The sequence below is a fragment of the Manis javanica genome, chromosome X, assembly GCF_040802235.1.
Source record: "Manis javanica isolate MJ-LG chromosome X, MJ_LKY, whole genome shotgun sequence".
Classification (NCBI taxonomy): domain Eukaryota; kingdom Metazoa; phylum Chordata; class Mammalia; order Pholidota; family Manidae; genus Manis; species Manis javanica.
The window spans coordinates 64,467,579-64,492,333 of NC_133174.1; the positions used below are offsets into that span (position 1 = coordinate 64,467,579).

At 36.3% G+C, this 24,755-nt stretch overlaps 1 protein-coding gene across 7 annotated transcripts in view; it reads right to left on the bottom strand.

Moving 5' to 3' along the window:
• Positions 1 to 24,755, bottom strand: part of ATRX (ATRX chromatin remodeler) — a 304,745-nt gene that overhangs the window by 174,093 nt on the left and 105,897 nt on the right. For all 7 annotated transcript variants that reach the window (XM_073227652.1, XM_037021777.2, XM_037021775.2 and 4 more), the window contains one exon: positions 22,397 to 22,615. In XM_073227652.1, coding sequence (XP_073083753.1) covers positions 22,397 to 22,615 — 219 coding nt within the window. The remainder of the gene's footprint in view (positions 1 to 22,396; positions 22,616 to 24,755) is intronic.

A 24,755-nucleotide genomic window follows, 5' to 3' on the forward strand; every position in this document is an offset into this window, starting at 1 on the left:
TATTGCTGTGAGGGTCTTCAGAGCAGCGCTGTCTCCAAGCGGGTTAGGGCGCCTGGAATTCCCCAGGATTCCCAGCTGCTGGGGTGATTGTGCTGGGATGCTTCCGTCCAGTTGTGAGGCCCCTGTCCTTTTAGAACTTTCGAAAAGCACTCACTTTTTTTTTGTCCCAGGGGCACTGGCTGCGGGGACCTGCTCACAGATTTTACTGTTCCATTTCCCTAATATCCAGCACACCAAGCAATGTGTGTCTGCGAACCTGGTGAGGATGACTAGGGCTGGGTATTTAGCAGTCCTGGGCTCCCACTCCCTCTCCGCTCCATGTCCTATCCTCCTGCTGGTGGGCTGGGGTGGGAGGAGTGCTCTGGTCCCACTGGGCTGCGGCTTTTATTTTACCCCCTTCGTGAGATGCTGAGTTCTCGCAGATGTAGATGTAGCCTGACTGTTGTACTGTATCTTTTGGTCTCTCTTTTAGGATTAGTTGTATTTGTTGTATTTTCAAAAATATATATGGTTTTGGGAGGGGATTTCCGCTGCCCTACTCACGCTGCCATCTTGGCTCCTTCCTTACCAAAGGGAAAGGGACTGGGAACGGTGGGTGGGAAGGGCGGGATAAGGGGAAAAAGGGGCATTACGATGACCACACATAATGTGGGGAGGGGCACGGGGAAGGCAGTATAGCACAAAGAAGACAAGTAGTGATTCTACAGCATCTTAACTATGCTTATGGACAGTGAATGTAATGGGGTATGTCGTGTGGACTTGATAATGGGGGGAATCTAGCAACCACAATGTTGTTCATGTAACTGTATATTAATAATACCAAAATAAAAGTAAAATAAATAGAAATAAAAAGAAAACAGTGGTTTTGAACAAAACCTTAGGCCAAATGGACTTTATAGGTATATATCAGAAACTTCTATCCCAAAAGGGCAGAATACACATTCTTTTCAAGTGTACAAGGAACATTCTCCAGATAGATCACCCATTAGGCCACCAAATTAATCTCAACATACTTAAGACTAAAATCATATCAAGCATCTTTACAGAACACAATCACATGAAACTCGAAAGCAATTACCAAAAAAAAAAATGGAAGAAAACACAAACGTGGTGAGGGAAAACAAAATGGTACAAACACCAAAGGATCAACAAACAAATCAAACAGGAAAAAATACCATGGAGACAAATGAAAATGAAAACAGGACAGTTGAAAATTTGGGGATGCAGCAAAAGCAGTTCCAAAAGGAACGTTTATAATGATATATGTGTACCTCAAGAATGAAGAAAAACCTAAAACAATCCAACCGTACACCTAAAGGGAGTAGGTAAGAAGGAAAAAACAAAGCACAAAGTTAAGAGAAGAAAAGAAATGATAAACATCAGACTGGAAATAAATGAAATAGATAAAGATCAATGACACTAATAGCTGTTTACTTGAAAGGATCAAAAAAATTTATAAGTGTTTAGCTGTGCTGACCAAGATAGAAAAGACAGGACTCAAATAAAATCAGAAGTAAGAGAGAAACTCCAACAGACATGACTGAAATACAAAGGATTATAAAATAACACTATGGAAAATAATATGGCAATAAATGGAACAACCTAGACAAAATGAATAAATTCCTAAAAACACATATAATCTTCCAAGACTGAATCAGGAAGAGACAGAAATTCTAAGCAGGGTGATTGCTAATAATCAACATGAATCATAATTTTAAAAACTCCCAACAAACAATTAAGTCCAGAACCAGATTGCTTCACAAATAAAATCTACCAAACATTTAAAGAAGAGCTAATGGCTGTTCTTCCCAACTCCAAAAAACAGAAGAGAAAGGAATGTTTCCAAACTCCTACAAGGTCACAGTTACCACGACATTACCACAAAAAAAAGAAAATCACAGATTAACATGCCTAATGAAGACAGCTACAAAAATTCTCGATTAAATATTAGCAAATTGAATTCAACAATACATTAAAAGGATCATTCAACAACATCAAGTGGGATTTATTCTAGGGATGCAAGCATGGTTCAACATCCACAAATTAATCAACATCACACAGAAGACTGACGAACTGATAAAACTCATATAATTATTTCAATGAATGTCAAAAAGGCATTTGACAAAATTCAGTATTGGCTCATTACAAAAACTCTCAACAGATTTTGTTTAAAGGGACGTACCTCACCATAACACAGGCCATTTACAACAAACCCACAGCTTCTATCATACTCAATGGAGAAAATTTAAAAGCTTTTCCTCCAAGGTTAGGAATAAGACAAGCTGTCAACTGTTGGCATGTTTATTTAACATAATACTTTAAGTCCTAGTTGAGCAATGAAACAAGAAAAAGGGTGATCTACATTGATAAGTTAGAAGTAAAATTGTCACTATTTGCACATGACCTGACACGATATATAGTAAACCCTAACAATTCTACCAAAAACACACTAGTACTCAAAAATGAATTCAGGATGCAAAATTAGTATGTACAAATCTGTTGTGCTTCTATACACTAATATCAAATAGAATGAGAATTAAGAAAAATCCCATTTACAATTGCATCAAAGAGTACCTACAAATAAATTTAATCAAAAAGGTGAAAGATCTACATGCTACAATCTACAAATAAATGATGATTCAGTGTAATACCCAACAAAATTCCAATAAAATTTTTCAGAGAACTTGAACAAACACCCTAAAATTTGTATACAACCCCAAAAGACCCCAAATAGCCAAAGCAATCCTGACGAAGAAGTTGGAGTATCACACACATGGATTTCAAACTATATTACAAAGCTATAGTAATCAAAACAGTATGGTACTGGTACCAATAAAAAGATAACAGGTCAATAAAACAGACTACAATGCCAAGAAAGAAACCAGGCGTATAGGGTAAATTAATCTTCGACAAAGGAAGCAAAAATCCACAATAGAGAAAAGACACTGTCTTCAATAAATGATGTTGGGAGAACTGGACAGCTACATGTAAACGAATTAAGCTGGACCACTTTCTTACACAACATACGAAATTAACTTCAAAATGGATTAAAAACCTAAATTTAAGACCTGAAATCATAAAACTCCTAGAAGAAAACTAAGCATTTATTCCTAGGCAGTAAATTCTTGGACATCACACTTGGCATTACTTTTTAAATGTGCTCCTCAGGTCACAGTCAACAAAAACAACAATAAACAAGTAGGACTACAAGAAACAAAAAAGTTTGGACAATGACGGAAACTACAAAATGAAAGGCAACCAACCTTCTGAATGAGAGAATATATTAATATATTTGCAAATGATATATCTGATACAGGGTTAATATCCAAAATATATAAAGACTTCATACAACTCAACAACCAAAACAAACCTGAAAATACTTCTTCTCCTTTTGAGACTAGCCATTCTGAGTGGGGCGGGGTGGGTTTGGGTTTGCATTTCCATAGTGAATTGTGATGTTGAGCATCTTTTCATATAACTGTTGGCCATCTCTATGCCTTAATTTGGATAAATGTAAGTGTTGGTAATGATATGGAGAAAAGGAGACCCTCATGCTCTCTTTGTTGGAAAGTAAACTGGCACAGTCACTACAGAAAGCACTATGGAGACTGCTCAAAAAATTATAAATGGAAATGTCATTTACTCCCAACAATTCCATTTGTTGGCTGGTATTTACCCAAACAAAAGAAAACAGTAATTTGAAAAGATATGTGCACCCTTATGTTCACTGCAGCATTATTTACAATAGCCAAGACATGGAGACAACGTATGTGTCCATAATTGAATGGATAAAGATGTGGTGTGGTGTATATATGTGTGGAATACTACTACTCAGAAATTAGCAAAAAAGGAATCTTGACAATTGCAACAACATGCATGGATACAAAAAACATAAAACTAAGAGAAATAAGTCAAAGAAAAAAATACAAATGAACAAATAAATCAAAGCCGAAACGATGCATAAACAGAGAGAACTGATGGTTGCCAGAAGAAAGAGGGATGGGAGAATGGGTGAAATAGCTGAAGGGAATTAAGCAGTACAAACTTCTAGTTATAAAATAAATAAATCACATATGACATACAGAACAGGATCCTGATATTATTGTAATTATACATAAGTACATATTATATGACTATAGTAATAATTGTAATAATAACAACATTGTAAACCCTCTGTATGGTGACAGATAATATCTACTTATATGGATCATTTCATAATGTACATAAATGCTGAATCACTATGTTGTACATCTGAAACAAATATAACATTGTATTGTCAAATATACTTCAGAAACGAAATTGCTCATCTATTTACAACCAAAAGACAGAAATTGACAGATGTGAAAGGAAATAGTTAAATGTTTTTTCTGCATAGACAACATGATTTTATACATAGAAAATCCTCCAGAAACTTAAAAAGAAAACTAAAACTAGAAAGAGAATTAGGCAAGGTTATAAAACACAAGGTTATTAGCTCACTTAAAATTTCATTTACCACGTCATCAGAGTACATGAACTACATAGGTATAAATCTGGAAAAATGTGTGCTAGAACACTACAATGAAAACTACAGGATTTTGCTAAGAGAAATTAGAAAACTAAATGAATGGAGCGATATACTATATTCATGTAACAGGAGACAATATATTCTTTCTTAAGATACCTGACATGAATATCCAACACACTCCCAATAACAGTTCCAGGGGAATGTTTTAAAAATAAACAAGATTACAGGAAACTTAAAAAACAAATGCAATAAATGATAACAGCCAAAATCACTCTGCAGAAAATGAACAAAACTATAGGAGTTATAATATCTGATTACAGTACTTACTATAAAGTATAAGATACACTAATCAAGACAGTGTGACATTGGCATGAGGATACACATACAGATGGACCTACTCACAAATAATAAAGTTGCCAATGTAATTCAATGAATCAACAAGTCTTTTCAACATAGAGTACTGGAATAACTGACTATATATACAGGAAAACATGAATCTGCAGTCATACCTCAGATATCACATACTAAAATTAATATGAAAGGGATCATAAACTTAAACTTAGAAGTAAAAACTACAAATTTTATAAAAAATTATACAGGAAATTGTATTTTTGAACTTGGGGTACTCCAAGATTTCTATAAAAGGAGCCAAACAGAAAACTACTAAACAATTAATAAGTAGAACTTCTTCAAAAGTCAAAACTTCTGCTTTTTGAAAGATACTGCTAAAGGATATTAAAAAAACGCTAGCAAGGAAGAAAATAGGTACAATATATAAATACTACAATGTTTTTGCATATAAAATATGTAAGGAATTATCACCACTAAATAAAAAGACATATAACCTCAACCATAAAAAGAGAACAAAAGATCTGAATGGACACATCACAAAGTTTAAGTGGCCATTAAGATCACAAGAAGATGTTTAACATCATTACTCTTCAAGGAAATGCAAATTAAAGTGACATCGGAATACTGTACTAAACCTATTAAAATGGCTAAAAATTTTTTTCAATGACAATAACTAATATTGGTAATGATGTGGAAGAATTGAAACTACCATAAATTGCTGGTATTAACTGAAAATGCTACAGCTAGAGAGGGATTAAACATGATGGCATAAGAGGTGAGACAGAGGCCTCCTCCGAAAACCACTTATAACACGTAAATATAATTAATACAACTAATCCTGAAAGAGAAACAGGAAACAAGGCTGCACAAGACTGCACACACCTGGAAAAAAAACACACACCTCACAAACAGGGTAACATACCAAAGCTGTGATCCAGGAAGACCTAAGACCTTCCCCAACCAGAGCTCACCAGTGGGAAAAAGAAACGGAGCAGGGAAGGAGGGGAGGCCCAGGACTGCTGAAGACATAGTCCTGGAGATCTGCTCTGGGAGCAAGAACCTATATTGCATCGTGCTCTGCTGAATAGTGGGGTTCAAAAGCTAAGATAGGCAGAATACCTGGAGAGACTGAGATTCCAGCTGCTTGCAGAAAACATGGATCCATATCTGGCTGCTCTGGGACAAAAGAAAGGCGGGCAGTCCGAGAGACTTCCTAACAGCAAGAGGGCTGCTAAAGTGGCAAAGAATTCACAGAGCCTACTGCTCACGAGAAAGGACGGGTACACAAAATTGTCCAGGCACACTCTACCCAGCAGGTTGGAAACTTTCTGGAGCTTCAGGTGCTACAAGGCCCTCACCATCATATGCAGCCTGATGGGCATTCCTCCCCACCAGCCCACACCTGGCTAACAACAGGCAGCCGCTGTTCTGGCAACAGGCTAGCCAGAGGGAAGACCCACCTATGGCACCTACAAACACAAAGCATACAGGCTTAAAGCTGTGTGCTCGGCCCAGTGACTGAGACAGTGGAGACGGGCATAGCAGCTGTGAAGCAGGAACCAGTTCTTTCCTCCCTGTAGGCACAAGCACCGCTCTCTTCCAACCCCCAACATTGATCCAGGGGCTGAGTAGCTCCTGGGCATTGCAGGACGCCATACAAACATGTAATGTCAAGGGAACCTGGTTCAAACCAAAATCCCACAAACACGAGAAAAACAGTCAAGTGAAACTGAACGCATCTATCTTCCTGATAGAAATTCCAAAATAAAAATCATACACATGTTCATGGGGGTGCAGAAAAGTATCCAAGAACTCAGGAACAAATTCAGGACGGAGATCCGATCTAAACGAAATAAAACCGAGGAATTTAAAAGCAGATTGCATGTGGTGGAGGAGACGATAAACAAAATAGAAATTAGAGAAGAGGAATACAAAGAAGCTGAGGCACAGAGAGAAAAAAGGATCTCTAGGAATGAAAGAATACTGAGAGAACTGTGAGACCAATCCAAAGGGAACAATATTTGCATTAGCAAGAAGAGAGAGAAAAAGGGAAAGAAAGTATCTTTGAGGAAGTAATTGCTGAAAACTTCCCCAATCTGGGGAAGGAGATGGTCTCTCAGGCCATGGAGGTGCACAGATCTCCAAACACAAGGAACCCAAGGAAGACAACACCAAGACATATAATAATTGAAATCGCAAAGATCAAAGACAAGGACAGAGTATTAAAAGCAGCCAAACAGAGAAATAAGATCACAAAGGAAAACCAATCACGCTGTCATCAGACTTCTCAGCAGAAACCTTACAGGCCAGAAAGGAGTGGCATGATATATTGAGTGCAATGAAACAGAAGGGCCTTGAACCAAGAATACTCTATCTAGCAAGATTACTATTCAAATTTGAAGAAGGGATAAAACTATTTCCAGATAAGCAAAAGCTGAGAGAATATACCTCCACAAAACATCTCTACAGTGTATTTTGGAGGGACTGCTAAAGATGGAACTGTTCTAAGGCTAAACAACTGTCACCAGAGGAAATAAAACCATAGTAAAGAAATCAGGACAATAAATTACTAAACAAATGCAAAATTAAATCAACTACACCTCAGTCAGTCATGGGATAGACAAAGAATACAGAATATGCTACCTAATATTTAAAGAATAGGGAAAGAGAAGAAAAAAAAAGGTGCCTTTGGATTGCATTTATAATAGCATACTAAGTGAGTTAAGTTAGACTCTTAGATACTAAGGAAGGTACCGTTGAACCTTCAGTAACCATTAATTTAAAGCATGCAATGGCAGTAAGTACATACCTATCAATAATCACCCTAAATGTAAAGGGTCTGAATGCACCAATCAAAAGACAGAGTCACTGAATGAATAAAAAAACAAGACCCGTCTATACACTGCATACAAGAGACTCACTTCAAACACAAAGACATACAAAGACTAAAAGTGAAGGGATGGATAAAAATATTTCATACAATTAATAGGGAGAAAAAAGCAGGAGTTGCAGTACTGGTATAAGACAAAGTAGACTTCAAAACAAAGGAAGTAACAAGAGACAAAGAAGGACATAATGATAAAGGGGTTAATCCCATAAGAGAATATAAACATTATAAATATCAATGCACCCAACACAGGAACACCTACATATGTGAAACAAATACTAACAGACTTAAAAGGGGAAATAGAATGCAATGCATCCATTCTAGGAGACTTCAACACTCCACTCACTCCAAAGGACAGATCAAGCAGACAGAAAAATAAGGAAACAGAGGCATTGAACAACACATTAGAATAAATGGGACCTAACAGACTTCTTCAGAACTCTACACCCAAAAGCAGCAGAACACACATTCTTCTCAAGGGCACATGGAACATTTTCAGGAAGAGATCATATTCTAGGCCACAAAAAGAGCTTCAGTAAATTAAAAAAAGACTGAAATTGCACCAACCAGCTACTCCGACAACAAACATATGAAACTAGAAATGAATGATGCAAAGAAAACGAAAAAGCCCACACACGCATGGAGGCTTAACAACATGCTCATAAGTAACCAATGGATCAATGACCAAATAAAAACAGAGATCAAGTAATATATGGAAACCACTACTCAACACTGTAAAATCTGTGGATGCAATGAAGGCCATGCTAAGAGGGAAGTATACTGAAATACAGGCATACCTCAGGAAAGAAGAACAATCCCATATGAGCAGTCTAAACTCACCATTAATGAAGCTAGAAAAGCAAGAACAAAAGAGGCCCAAAGTCAGTAGAAGGAGGGACATAATAAAGATTAGGGCAGAAATAAATAAAATTGAGATGAATAAAACGATAGAAAGAATCAATGAAAGCAAGAGTTGTTTCTTTGAGAAAATAAAGAAAATAGATGGACCGCCCAGCCAGACTTGTCAAGGAAAAAAGAGAGTCTACACACATAACAGAATCAGAAATGAGAAAAGAAAAACCATGACAGACACCACAGAAATACAAAGAATTATGAGAGAATACTATGATACGCTAACAAACTGGAAAACCTAGAAGAAATGGACAACTTTCTAGAAAAATACAACCTTCCAAAACTGACCAAGGAAGAAACAGAAAAGCTAAACAGACCAATTACCAGCAACAAAATTGAATCAGTAATCAAAAAACTACCCAAGAACAAACTCCCGGGGCCAGATGGATTCACCGCTGAATTTTATCAGACATACAGAGAAGACATAATACTCATTTTCCTTAGAGTTTTCCAAAAAATAGAAGAGAAGGGAATACTTCCAAACTCATTCTATGAAGCCAGCATCACTCTTAATATCAAAACCAGGCAAAGACACCACAAAAAAAGAAAACTACACACCAATATCCCTGATGAACGTACATACAAAAATACTCAACAAAATATTAGCAAATCGGATTCAAAAATACATCAATAAGATCATTCATCATGATGACGTAGGATTTATTTCAGGGATGCAAGGATGGTACAATATTAGAAAATTCATCAACATCATCCACATCAACAAAAAGGACCAAAACCCCAGGATCATATTCATAGATGACAAAAGAGAATTCAACAAAATTCAACAACCATTCATAATAAAAACTCTCAACAAAATGGGTATAGAGGGCAAGTACCTCAACATAATAAAGGCCGTATATGACAAACCCACAGCCAACATCACACTTAACAGCAAGAAGCTGAAAGCCTTTCCTTTAAGATCGGGAGCAAGACAAGGATGCCCACTCTTCTCCACTTTTATTCAACATAGTTCTGAGGTCCCATCCACAGCAATCAGACAACCCAAAGAAATTAAAGGCATCCAGATTTGTAAAGAAGAAATTAAACTTTCACTCTTTCCAGATGACATGATATTCTATATAAAAAACCCTAAAGAATCCACTCCAAAACTAACAGATCTAATATCTAAATTCAGCAAAGTTGCAGGATAGAAATTTGATACACAGAAATCTGTTGCTTTCCTATACACTAATGATGAACTAGCAGAAAGAGAAATCAGGAAAACAATTCCACTCACAAATACATCAAAAATAATAAAATACCTAGGAATAAACCTAACCAAGGAAATGAAAGACCTATACTCTGAAATCTACAAGACACTCATGACAGAAATTAAAGAAGATACCAATAAATGGAAACACATCCCTTGCACATAGATAGGAAGAATTAAGATTGTCAAAATGATCATCCTGCCTAAAGGAATCCACAGATTCAATGCCATTCCAATCAAAACACCAACAACATTCTTCAACAAACTAGAACAAATAGTTCTAAAATTCATATGGAACCACAAAAGACCCTGGATAGCCAAAGCAATCCTGAGAAGGAAGAATAAAGCAGGAAAGAATACACTCCCCAACTTCAGGCTCTACTACAAAGCCAAAGTATTCAAGATAATTTGGTACTAGCACAAGAATGGAACCACAGACTAATGGAACAGACTAGAAAGCCCAGATATAAACCCAAGCATATATGGTCAATCAATACACGATAAAAAAGCCATGGACATACATTGGGAAATTACAGCCTCTTCAACAACTGGTGTGGAAAACTGTACAACTACATGCAAGAGAATAAAACTGGACTATTCTCTAACCCCATACATAAAAGTAAACTCGAAATGGATCAAGGACCTGAATGTAACTCATGAAACCATAAAACTCTTAGAAGACAAAATAGGCAAAAATCTCCTGAATATAAACATGAGCAAGTTTTTCCTGAATGCATCTCTTCGGGCAAGGGAAACAAAAGCAAAAATGAACACATGGGACTACATGAAACTGTAAAGCTTCTGTATAGCAAAGGACACCACCAACAGAACAAAAGGCATCCTACAGTATAGGAGAACACATTAGTAAATGACATACCTGACAAGGGGTTATCATCCAAAATATGTAAAGAGCTCACATGCCTCAACACCCAAAAAAGCACATAACCCAATTAAATAAATGGACAGAGGATCTGAAAAGACACGTCTCCAAAGAAGAAATTCAGGTGGCCAACAAGCATATGAAAGATGCTCCCCATCGCTAATTATCAGGGAAATGCGAATTAAAACCAGAATGAGGTATCACCTCACAATAGCTAGGATGGCCAACATCAAAAAGACTAGAGACAACAAGTGCTGGCGAGGATGTGGAGAAAGGGGAAACCTCCTACACTGCTGGTGGGTATGAAAGCTATTTCAACCATTGTGGAAAGCAATATGGAGGATCCTCAAAAAAATAAAAATAGAAATACCATTTGACCTGGGAATCCCACTCCTTGAAATTTAGCCAAAGAATACAACTTCTCAGACTCAAAAAGACATATGCATGCCTATGTTTATTGCAACACTTTTTACAGTAGCCAAGATATTGAAGCAACCTAAGTGTTCATCAGTAGATGAATGGATAAAGAAGATGTGGTACATATACACAATGGAATACTATTCAGCCATAAGAAGGAAACAAATTCTACTACTTGCAACAACATGGATGGAACTGGAGGATATTATGCTCAGTGAAATAAGTCAGGCGGAGAAAGACAAGTGTCAAATGATTTCCCTCATTTGTGGAGTATAGCAATGAAGGAACAAAATAGCAGCAGACTCAAAGACTCCAAGAGGGGACTAGTCGTTACCAAAAGGGGAGGGGTGTGGGAGGGCAGGTTGGGAGGGAGGGAGAAGGGGATTGATGGGTATTATGTTTACTACACGTGGTGTGGGGCATCATGGGGAAAACAGTGTAGCACAGAGAAGGCAAATAGTGAATCTGTGGCCTCTTACTACACTGATGGACAGTGACTGCATTGGGGTACGGGGGAGACACGATAACATGGGTGAATGTAGTAACCACATTGTTTATCATGTGAAACCTTCATATGTATCAATAATACCTTAATAAAAATAAATAAAAAATGCTACAGCGACACTGGAAAACAATCTGGCAGTTTATTACATTAAAAGTTAAACATTAATCTGAATAGGCCTATATATAATAAAGAAATTGAAGCAATAATTAATAACCTTCCAAAACCAAAAGCACCAGATGCAGATGGATTCACTGGTGAATTCTACCAAACATTTATGTAAATTGTATCATTTCTTTATAATCTGTTTTAGAGCCTAAGGCAGAGGGAATATTTCCTAACTCAGTCAATGATATCAGCATGACCCTAAACTAATATTAAACCAGACAACAATTACAAGTAACCATAGACTAATATCTTTCATAAACATAGATGAAGAATCGCCAACAAAATGGTATCAAATAATATCCAAACATGTATAAGAAGAATTATACAACAGAAACAGGTAGAATTTTTCCAATATATGGAAGGCTTGTTCAACATTCAAAAATCAGTTAAGTGTGTCATCACATCATATCAAGAGGCTGTAAAAATCATATAATCATTATCACTAGATTCAGAAAAAACATTTAACTAAGATCCAACACCTATCAATAATAAAATCTCAATAAACTAGGAATAGAGGGAAATTTCACCAATTTAATAAACAACAATCCTAGAGCTAGTATCATACAATGGTGAGAAACTAGATGCTTTTCCACTAAGGTAAGTTGCAAGGCAAGGAATCCCCATCACTTCTCCTTTTTAATACTGTACTGGAAATTCTAGCTAATGCAGTAATAAATGGGAAACAAAAGGTATATAAGTTCGGAACAAAGAAAAAAACTGTTCTTGTTTACAAATGAAATCATTTTCTATATAAAAAATTCAAAGGAATTAGCAAAAACCATCATGGAACTAAATGATTACAGCAAGTTTGCAGGATATAAGGTTAATATACAAAAGGAAACTGCTTTACTATATTCCAGCAATGAACAAATGAATTTGAAATGAAAGTTAAACATGCACATACCATCTAAGCCCAAGAATACCTTTCTTATTTTTCCAAGAGAAATGAAAGCATATTTCCCCACAAAGTACTATACACAAATGTTAGCAACAGCTTTACTCACAGGCCAAACAGAACTTAAATGTCCATCAAGAAGTGAATGTATTAACAAATTCTGGTCTATCCATGAAATGAAATCACATTCAGCAATAAAAACAACTGCTTGGTAAAAACTAGCATAAATCAATTTCAAAATTGTTACCCTGAAATTCGTAACACAGCAGAACATACTGTATGACTTCATTTACACGAAGGTTTAAAAAAAGACTAATCTATCATAATGAAAAATGGACCACTGATTCTATGCAGCTAGGCATATAGGGCTGAGAACTTACAAGGATTACCAACTAAAATTTTCTATTCCTGTGATTGCAGCACATGGGAATACACCTTTGATAAATTCTCTGATTGTAAACCTGGTGGAAAACACATCAACAATAATTGGTGGTTATAAAAGCTATATTAAATTTCTTGGGATAGTTTAAACCACTGCCAAGTGGCCAAATATGGCTGAATCAAAATATTTCTTTACTAAAATTACATACAAGAACTAAAAAAATTTGGTGAATACACAGAAGACTCTAAACAGTCAAACCAAGCTTAAGAAAAAGAGAACAAACCTGAGGATATTACGCCCCAATTTCAAGCTACACTACAAAGCTAAAGGGATTAAAACAGTATGTACAGTATAGGCACAAGCATACATACATAAATCAATGCAACAGAATAGAGAACCCTTCTAATACACACCTATATGGTCAAATAATGTATGACAAATGAGGCAAGAAAATATATGAAATGGGGAAAAAGACATTCTCTTCAATAAGTGCTGTTCGGAAAACTGGACAGCTACATGCGAAAGAAAAAATGAAACTGGATCATGAAAGGCCAAACACAAAAATAAATTTGAAATGAATTAAAACCCTAATTATACGATACGAAAATTTAGAAGAAAACAGGCAGGAATTTCTTGAACATCAGCACAAGTTAAGTTTTTTTTTTTTGATACATCTCCAAAGGCACGGGAAACAAAAGCAAAAAATAAACAAACATGACTACATCAAACTAAAAAGCTTCTGTACAGCAAAGGAAACTATTAACACAGTGAAAGGCTGAAAGCTTTTCACCTAAGATCGGGAACAAGACAGGGATGCCCACTCTCCCCACTGTTACTCAACATAGTACTGGAGGTCCTAGCTACGGCAATTAGACAAAAAAAAGAAATACAAGGCATCCAGATTGGTAAAGAAGACGCCAAACTGTCACTATTTGCAGATGACATAATATTGTATATAAAAAACCCTAGAGAATCCACTCCAAAACTACTAGGACAAATTTCTGAATTCAGCAAAGTTACAGGATACAAAATGAATACACAGAAATCTGTTGCTTTCCTATACAATAACAATGAGCTAACAGAAAGAGAAATCAGGAAAACAATTACATTCACAAATGCGTCAAAAAGAATAAAATATCTACGAATAAACCTAAGCAAGGAAGTGAAAGACCTAAAACCACAAGACACTCCTAAGAAAATTAAAGAGGACACTAACAAATGGAAATTCATCCCATGCTCTTGGCTAGGAAGAATTAATATCATCAAAATGGCCATCCTGCCTAAAGCAATCCACAGATTCAATGCAATCCCTATCAAAATACCAGCAGCAGTCTTCGACGAACTGGAACAAATAGTTCTAAACTTCATACAGAACCACAAAAAACCCTGAATAGCCAAAGCAATCCTGAGAAGGAAGAATAAAGCAGGGGGGATCTCGCTTCCCAACTTCAAGCTCTACTACAAAGCCACAGTAATCAAGACAATTTGGTACTGGCACAAGAACAGATCCAGACCAGTGGAACAGGACAGAGAGTCCAGATATTAACCTAAACATATACGGGCAATTAACATACGATAAAGGAGCCACGGATATACAATGGGGAAATGACAGCCTCTTCAACAGCTGTTGTCGGCAAAACTCAACAGCTACATGTAAGAGAATGAAATTGGATCAGTCTAACCCCATACACAAAAGTAAATTCAAAATGGATCAAAGACCTGAATGTAAGCCATGAAACCATAAAACTTAGAAAACAACGTACACAAAAATCTCTTGGACATAAACATGAGCAACTTCTTCATGAACATATCCCCCCGGGCAAGGGAAATAAAAGCAAAAATGAACAAGTGGGACTATAACAAGCTGAAAAGTTTCTGTACAACAAAGCACATCATCAATAGAACAAAAAGACATCCTACAGTATGGGAGAATATATTCATAAATGACATGTCCGATAAAGGATTGACATCCATAACATATAAAGAGCTCACATAACTCAACAAACAAAAAGCAAATAAGCCAATTAAAAAATGGGCACAGGATCTGAACAGACACACTTCTCCAAAGAAATTCAGATGGCCAACAGGCACATGAAAAGATGCTCCACATCGCTAGTCACAAGAGAAATGCAGATTAAAACCACAATGAGATATCACCTCACACCAGTAAGGATGGCCACCATCCAAAAGACAAACAATTGTTGGCGAGGATATGGAGAAAGGGTAACACTCCTACACTGCTTGTGGGAATATAAATTAGTTCAACCATTGTGGAAAGCAGTATGGAGGTTCCTCAAAAAACTCAAAATAGAAATACCATTTGACCCAGGAATTCCACTTCTAGGAATTTACCCTAAGAATGAAGCAGCCCAATTTGAAAAAGACATATGCACTGCTATGTTTATCACAGCACTATTTACAATAGCCAAGAAATGGAAGGAACCTAAGTGTCCATCAGTAGATGAATGGATAAAGAAGATGTGGTACATATACACAATGGAATATTATTCAGGTATAAGAATAAAATAAATCCTACCATTTGCAACAACATGGATGGAGCTAGAGAGTATTATGCTCAGTGAAATAAGCCAGGCAGAGAACAAGTATCAAATGATTTCACTCATGTGTGGAGTATAAGAACAAAGAAAAAACTGAAAGAATCAAACAGCAGCAGACTCACAGAACCCGAGAATGGACTAACATTTACCAAAGGGAAAGGGACTGGGGAGGATGGGTGGGAAGGGAGGGACAAGGGGGGAAAAGGGGCATTATGATTAGCAGACATAATGGGGAGGGGGGGCACAGGGAGGGCTGTACAACACAGAGAAGACAAGTAGTGATTCTATAGCATCTTACTACACTGATGGACAGTGATTGTAAGGGGGTATGTGGTGGGGACTTGATGATGGGCGGAGTCTAGTAACCATAATCTTGCTCATGTAATTGTAGATTAATGATACCAAAAGAAAAAAAGGTGGGGGATGGAGCTAGGAAGCAGCTGTTGCAACTGTGAAATCAGGGGCTTTCCACCTCATGACACCAAATGAAATGTGTCAGGCATCACAGACTCCTATTTAATGAAGATACACAAACAGAAAGGGAATCGCTCTCTTTCCTGGACAACAAACATGAGTACTTGAGACAATAAATAGTTCTTACATCTTCTATTCTCCTAGCCCCCAGTGGGAGCCACACATAGTAATCTCTTAATAAATAGCTGCTGATTTGGTAAAAAAAAAAAGAAAAGGCAACCTACCTACTGTATGGGAGAATATATTTATATATTTGCATATTATATATCCAGTAAGTGGCTAATATCTAAAATATATAAAAACCTCACACAACTCAACAGCAAAAACATAATAACCCAATTAAAAATGGACAGAAGTCCTGTATAGACATTTTTTGAAAGATGACATACAGTCAACAATACATGAAAAGATGCCCAACATCACTGTTCATAATAATAATGCAAATCAATGCCACAGTGTGATCACCTTACACCATTCAGAATGGCTAATATCAACAAGAAATAAGTGTTGTCAAGGATGTGGAGAAAAGGGAACCCTCATATGCTACTGGTAGGAATGTAATTTGGTACTGCTACTGTGGAAAACAGTATAGAGGTTCCTCAAAAACCTAAAAATAGAAATACCATGTGAGCCAGCAATTCCACTTCTATGAATTTACCCAAGGAAAAGGAAACACCAATTGGAAAAGATGTAAGTGCTCCTATGTTTATTGCAACATTATTCACAATAGTCAAGATATGGAAGCAACTGAAGTGCCTATCAATAGAGAAACGGATAAAGATGTCATATACACACAGTGGAGTATTATTCAGCCATAAAAGGAAAAGAAATCCTACCATTTGAAACAACATGGATGGAGCTAGATGGTATTATGCTGAGTGAAATAAGCCAGGTAAAGACAAATTACCATATGACTTCACTTATATGTAGAATCTAAGGAAACAAAACAAATAGACTCATAGATACTGAAAAGTGACTAGTGGTTATCATGGGAGAGGGGTTGGGGTGGGTGAATAAAATAGGTGAAGGGGATAAAGGGGCACAAAATCTCAATCATAATATAAATAAGTCATGGGGATGAAAGTATAGCACAGACAATATAGTCTATGAAGCTTAGAAAATAACACCTAATACGTTATAGAATGATAGTGCAGTATCTTTGTACATTGACAGGCAGTAACTGTATTAGGTGGTGAGCATTTAATAATGTAGATAACTGTTTCATCACTATGTTGTATACCTGAAACAAATATATCAACTACACTTCAAAAAAAGTCAGACTCCCATAAGCACAAAAGAAAGGGAAGGAAGATACTGGCAGAAATGAAATGTCAACAAAATTTTGAAAGCTAGGAAGCATATGGACAAATGTCAAATGAGATAACAGACTAAAGAAAGCTGAAACTTAAATAAGTCTTGAGAAGACAATCAAGAAGATGTGCCAGATTTTATATTGTGCAGAAATTTCAGAACTAGGAGGAATTGGTTAAAACAAATAGCTAGGCAAGTGTGGAGTGAAAGCACGCTGACAGAATGAACCAGATGGCCAAATTAATTCATTAGTGAGGTGACTGCCCCACTTAAAAAATTACGGAAAGTCAGGCTAGCTTTTGTGGTGTGTCAAACAGTGCAAGGAAGTTTGGGAGGCTTTTCTGTGAAAACCTCCCATTAACAAAAGGTGTCTCCTCCAGCTGGATCATATTTGGACACCTTGCCATTGCAGCTTTGACAGAGGACATCAAATGGTCTTGTTAACCTGTGAATTTGGCATAAATGTAAGGAAGAGACTGGAAGAAAACAGGCATGCAGGAGCTCAGACACAGGTGACTTACTGAACATGTAACATTTTCAAAGATGATCCTGCAAAGACTAGAAGGCAAGATGCTTCCAGTAGCCAGTAAGAACATGGGCAGGGAAAGAATTTGGTCTATTTGAAGTTAGAATTATATATGTAGACATTTACTATCAAATAAAATACAAAACGTATTTGGAAAGGGAAACAAAGTAGGAGTTAATGATTTTTTGACTACTCGTGATTGGAATCTAAAATGCCAAAATAAACATTCTACAAGGATATTACTATAAAAAAATTTTTTTTCAATTACGGAAAGTAAAATGCATGGCAAATAAGGATCTAGGGAACAAGAGATCCCAAATAAGAGACAGGCAAGGGAACTCCCAGAGTAGTGAAAGCAGTTAAAACAGCCCAGTTTAGAGTAGGAAAACAAGGCTCCAGCAGTGACAGTTCAAAGGGGGAAAAATAATAAACTAATCAATTATGATCACTTTGAAGTTACTGAGGAACTTTATTTGCATCAAGTAACTTCTCAGACCACAATGTTATGAAACTACAAGTAAATTACACAAAGGAAACAAAAGGGCCTACAAACACATGGAGGCTAAACACGTTTCTAAATAATCAATGGATCAATGAACAAATTAAAACAGAAATCAAACAATACATGGACACAAATTAAAATTAAAATACAGCAGTCCAAAATATATAGGATGCACCAGAGACTGTTCTAAGAGGGAATCACACTTCAATACAGGCCTACTTCAAGACACAAGAACAATCCCAAATAAACAGTCTAAACTCCCAATTAAAGAAACTAGAAAAAGAAGAACAAATGAAACCCAAACAGTAGAAGGATGGGCATAATTAAGATCAGAGCAGAAATAAACTCATGAAGAATAACGCAATAAAAAAATCAACAAAACCAAGAGCTGATTGTTTGAGAACATAAACAAAATAGACAAACCCCAGCCAAGCTTATCAAAACAAAAAGAGAAAGCACACAAATAATTCATTGCACTTTCTGTGGTATACACTGCGAATATTCCTTTTTAGTTGATTAAAGAATTCTATGAAAAATATGGCAATAAAATGGACAACCTAGGAGAAATGAACAAATTCCTAGAAAAGTACAACCATCCAAGATGGACCCAGGAAGAAACAGAAAATTTGAGCAAACCAAATACCAGTAACAAAATTGAACTGATAATCTAAAAACTGCCAACAAACAAAAATCCAGGCTCAGAAAGCTTCACAGTTGAATTCTACCAAACATTTAAGAAGAGCTAATACCCATCCTTGTTAATTTATTCCAAACAGTAGAAGAGTGAATACTTCCAAACTCATTATGAGGCCAGAATCACTCTAATACCAAAACCAAAAACACTACAAAAAAATAAAATTTTAGATGAATATTCCTAAAGAACATTCAGATTCAAAAACCCTCAACAAAATATTCACAAACCAAATTCAAAAATACATCAGTAGGATCATCCATTGTCATCAAGTGGGATTTATTTCAGGAATGCAAGGATCATACAATATTAATCAATCAACATCATATACCATATCAACAAAAAGGAGAAAAACCACATGCTCATCTCAATAAACACTGAAAAACCATTTGACAAAATTCAACATCCATCCATGATAAAAACTCTCAACAGAATGGGAACAGAGGGTATGTACCTCAATAAAAAAAGGGCCATATATGACAAACCCACAGCCAAAATCATACTTAATGGCAAAAAGTTGAAAAATTTTTCTCTAAGGGAAGGAACAAAACAGGATGCCCACTCTCACCACTTTATTCAACATAGTACTTAAGGTCTTAGCCATAGCAATCACACAAACCAGAGATAAAAGGCATCCAATTTGTAAGGAAGAAGTTAAACTGTCACTATTTTGAAGATGTCATATTATACACAGAAAACCCTAAAGACTCCACCAAAAAATTATTACAACTAATAACTGAATTCAGTAAAATTGCAGGACACAAAATTAATACACAGAAATCTATTCATTCCTATATACTAACAACAAACTAGTAGAAATAGAAAACAGCAAAACAACTCCATTTACAATTGCACCCAAAATAATAAAATAGCTAGGAATAAACTTAACCAAGAGTGAAAGACCTGTGCTCTGTAAAATATAAAACACTCATGAGAAAAATTAAGGAAGATACAAACAAATGGCCATCTATTCTGTGGTATGGATAGGAAGAACATATAGTGTCAAAATTGCCATTTCCACAAAATAATTTGCATATTCAATAGAGTCCCTATCAAAATACCAATGCCTTATTTCAACGAACTATACTAAATTATTAAAAAATTCATATGGAACCACAGAATACCTCAATTAGCCAATGCAATCCTGAAAAAGAACAACAAAGCCAGGGATATTACACTCCCTAACTTCAATCTATACCACAAAGCAATTAAAGCACTGACACAAGAATAGACCCATGGAACAGTGGAACAGAATAGAGAACCCTGATATAAACCCAAGCATATATGGTCGATTGATACACAATAAAGGAGCCATGAATATATAATGAGGAAAACACAACCTCTTCAATAACTGGTGCTGGGAAAACAGCACAGCTACATGTAAGAGCTTACTGTCTAACTGTATACACAAAATTAAACTCGAAATGAATTAGAGACCTTAATGGAAGGCACGAAACCCTAAAACTCTTTAGAAGGAAACAAAGGCAAAATCCTCTTGAACATAAGCATGAGCAATTTTTTCCTGGATATATCTCCTCAGGCAAGGGAAACAAGAAAATAAGAACAAGTGGGTCTACATGAAACTAAAAAACTTCTGCACAACCAAGAACACCATCAGCAGAACAAAAAAGCAACCTACAATATGGGAGAATATATTCGTAAATGACTTACCCAACATGAGGTTAACATCCAAAATTACATAAAGATCTCATACACCTTAACACCCAAAAACAAATAACTCGATTAAAAAAATGGGCAGAGCACAGGAACAGGCACTTCTCCAAAGAAGAAATACAGATGGCCAACAGGCACATGAAAAGATGCTCCACATAACTCATCATCATGGAAATGAAAATCAAAATGACAATGAGGTATCACCTCACACCAGTCAGAATAGCCACTCTCTGAGAGACAAGAAATAACAAGTGTTGGTGAGGATATGGAGAAACGGGAACCTTCCTACACTGTTGGTGGGAATGTAAATTGGTGTAACAGCTGTGGAAAGCAGTATGGAGGTTCCTCAAAAAACTAAAAATAGACATACTCTATGACCCAGTAATTCCACTTCTAACAATTTACCTTAAGAAAACAAAATCCCTGATTCAAAAAGACATATGCACCCCAATGTTTATTGCAGCATTATTTACAATAGCCAAGATATGGAAGCAACCAAAGTGTCCATCAGTAGATAAGTCGGGAACGAACATGTGATACATATCTAACCACAACAGACTATTATTCAGCCATAAAAAATCCTGCCATTTGCAACATGGATGGACCTACTGGGTATTATGCTAAGTGAAATAGCTTAATATATGATTTTACTTATTGCTCAAATATAAAAACAAAGCAAAGCAGAAGGAACAAAACAGCAGTAGACTCACAGACACTGAGAAGGGACTGCTGGTGACCATGGGGGAGGGGAAGCAAGGAGGATAGAGGCACAAAAATTCTCAATCATGATACAAGTTGGTTATGGTTATGGTAGTACACAGCGTGGAGAATATACCCAGTGATTCTGTGATGGCTTCCATGTTGACAGATAGTAACTGCCCTAGTTGGGGTGAGGATTTAACAATATGGGCAACTGTTGAACCACTGTGTTTTATACTTGAAACCAATATAAGATTGTGTGTCAATTATGCTTCAATTAAAAAAACTTTTTTTGTTAAATTTTAAATCAATAATGGTACTGTGGTAATATTTAAAATATCCTTTTCTTTCAAATATATACTCTGAACTATAAATATACAGAATGGTATGATTTCTGAGACTTCTTCAAAACAATCCGAATGCAAGGGAATAGATGAAATAAGACTGGCCACAAGATGGTAAGTGGTAAAACTAGGTAATGAGTATGTGTAGATTTATAATACTATTCCTTTTACGTTTACATGTGCTTAAAAATTTTATAATAATGTTTACTCAAGGAATTGACATTGCTTACAGATTTAAGCAATAATTTTTGACCATTTTTCTACTTAGATAAAACACAATTACTTTGGTGGTCATTCAAGAATCTCAACTCTTTCCATGTACCTAATTATATTCATAGAGCCAAATAAGACTTTTAAGGTGAATAAAATATTTCTAGTACAGAAAAGCAAATGTAAGTAAAAATCTGTGGTTGATTACAACATTCTAATCTTGAAATACCAAAATTATATCTATGGATCTATGAAAGTCAAGTATTAAAAAGAAATGTAAATAGAAATTGGCTTACCTCTCTCAATTTCTCTCGCTCACGCTCCCTCTCAGCAATACGCTTCCGCCTCTCTTCTTCTTCCTTAAGTGCATTTTGTGTTTCTGTTCTTAGTTTATCATCTTTAAGAATCTTTCGAATTTTCTTTCTGCCTTTTCCAGAAGACTTGGAATCATCATTTTCATCTTCTTCTTCTTCCTCTTCCTCTTCATCATCTTTATCTGCTTCTTCAGAATTACTCTATGAAATTTAAATGATCAGAGGTAAATATTACAGAGTTGTCTACTTTATTCTTTTCACATCCCAATAATTAATACACCAAGAGAAGGTGGAAGAAAATATACTACAAAATTCAGAATTACACTTTGCAATAAAGAAGAGCATTAAAAAAAATACATCCAGAAAAAGGAGCAGAAGACTGGAACAGACATTTCTCCAAAGAAGATATATAAATGACCAATAACCATATGAAAAGATGCTCAACATCACTTGTCATTAAGTAAAGTTAAATCAAAACTACAAATAAGATACTCCATACCCATTAGAGTGGTTGTTTGAAAAACATAAAAAACAAAAATGAAAAAACAACATGTGTTGGTTGCAGTGTTGTACAGGAGTTAGACAAAGCATGTAGAGAAACGGGATGCCCAATGCATTGTGAAAACAGTATGACATTTCCTCAAAAAGGTAAACATAGAATTAACATATGATTTAGCAATTCCACTTCTAAAGTTATATTGAAAATAATTAAAAGCAGGGATGCAAACAGGTATTTGTATATCCACGTTCACATCAGTACTATTCAAAACAACAAAAGATGGAAACAACCCAAATGTCCGATAAACACAATGATATATACTTACACTGTAATATTATCAAGCCTTAAAAGGAAAGGAAATTCTTATGCATGCTACACCATGGATGAACCTTGAAAACATTTCAATGAAATAAGTCACACAAAAGGACAAATACTGCACAACTCCACTTACTATAGTACCTGAAAAAGGCAAATTCACAGACAAAGAAATTGGAATAGAGATTACAAGGAACCGAAGGTAAGGCAGGGAGGGGAATTACTGTTTAATATGTACTTTTCAATTATAAATGTGATTAAGGTCACTGAAATGTACACTTAAAAATGGGTAAAAGGTTCATTTAAGAAAATGAACCCTCCCAAAAAGAGAATACTGCTGACAGAATAAAATACATTACAGAGAACTTATATTACATAATTCTTTCATATAAGTAACTCAAACTGGCAAACTTCATTGCTAGAAGAAATTTATTCACACTTGAGTCTTATTCAGGATAAAATGCTTTATGTCCAAAGAAAATCACGCGTTTTTCCCTTTTTTTTTGGAGAGTGCTTTTTGGGAGCCTTAAAGGGACATGGACCCCAATACTAGGGAAACAGGGCAGCAAAACTGGTGAGCGGGTGCCTGAGATCGGCGCCTGAGGACAAAGAAAATCGCGCGTTTCTCCCTTTTTTTTTTTTGGCGACTGCTTTTTGAAAGCCTTAAAGGGACAGGGACCCCAATACTAGGGAAATAGGGCAGCAAGATCAGTGAGCGGGTGCCTGAGACTGGCGCTTGAGGACAAAGAAAATTGTGCGTTCTTCCCTTTTTTTATTTTCTCTTTTGTTTTTGCTGTTGTTGTTATGGTTTGGAGAGTGCTTTTTGGAAGTCTTAAAGGGGCAGGAGAGGACACTTAGCCCAGAGGCAGGGAATTTGGGGATCTCTGGGCACAATAACCCCCTGGGCAAGAGGGAGCACAAAGGCCCCTTACGGAGATAAATAGCCTCCCGGCCGCTCCCCCTATATGGGGCTCCACCATTTTGGAGGAGATGCCACAGCCAGGCCATGCCCACAGCAACAGCAGAGATGAACTGCAAACCAACCGGGCAGGTAGCAAAAGCCCTGTCTGCGCACAGCTGCCAAGCACAAGCCACTAGAGGTCGCTCTTCTCCCAGGAGAGGAAGGCCACAAACCAACAAGAAGGAAAGCTCTCCCAGCTGTCACTTGTACCAGTTCTGCAAACTATCTCTATCAACATGAAAAGGCAAAACTACAGGCAGACAAAGATCACAGAGACAGCACCTGAGAAGGAGACAGACCTAACCAGTCTTCCCGAAAAAGAATTCAAAATAAAAATCATGGACATGCTGACAGAGATGCAGAGAAAACTGCAAGAGCAATGGGATGAGATGCAGAGAAAAATGCAAAAGCAATCGGATGAAGTCCAGAGGGAGATCACAGATGTCAGGAAGGAGATCACATAAGTGAAACAAACCCTGTAAGGATTTATAAGCAGAATGGATAACATGCAAGAGGACATTAAAGGAATAGTAACCAGAGAACAGGAACGTATAGAAGCTGATATA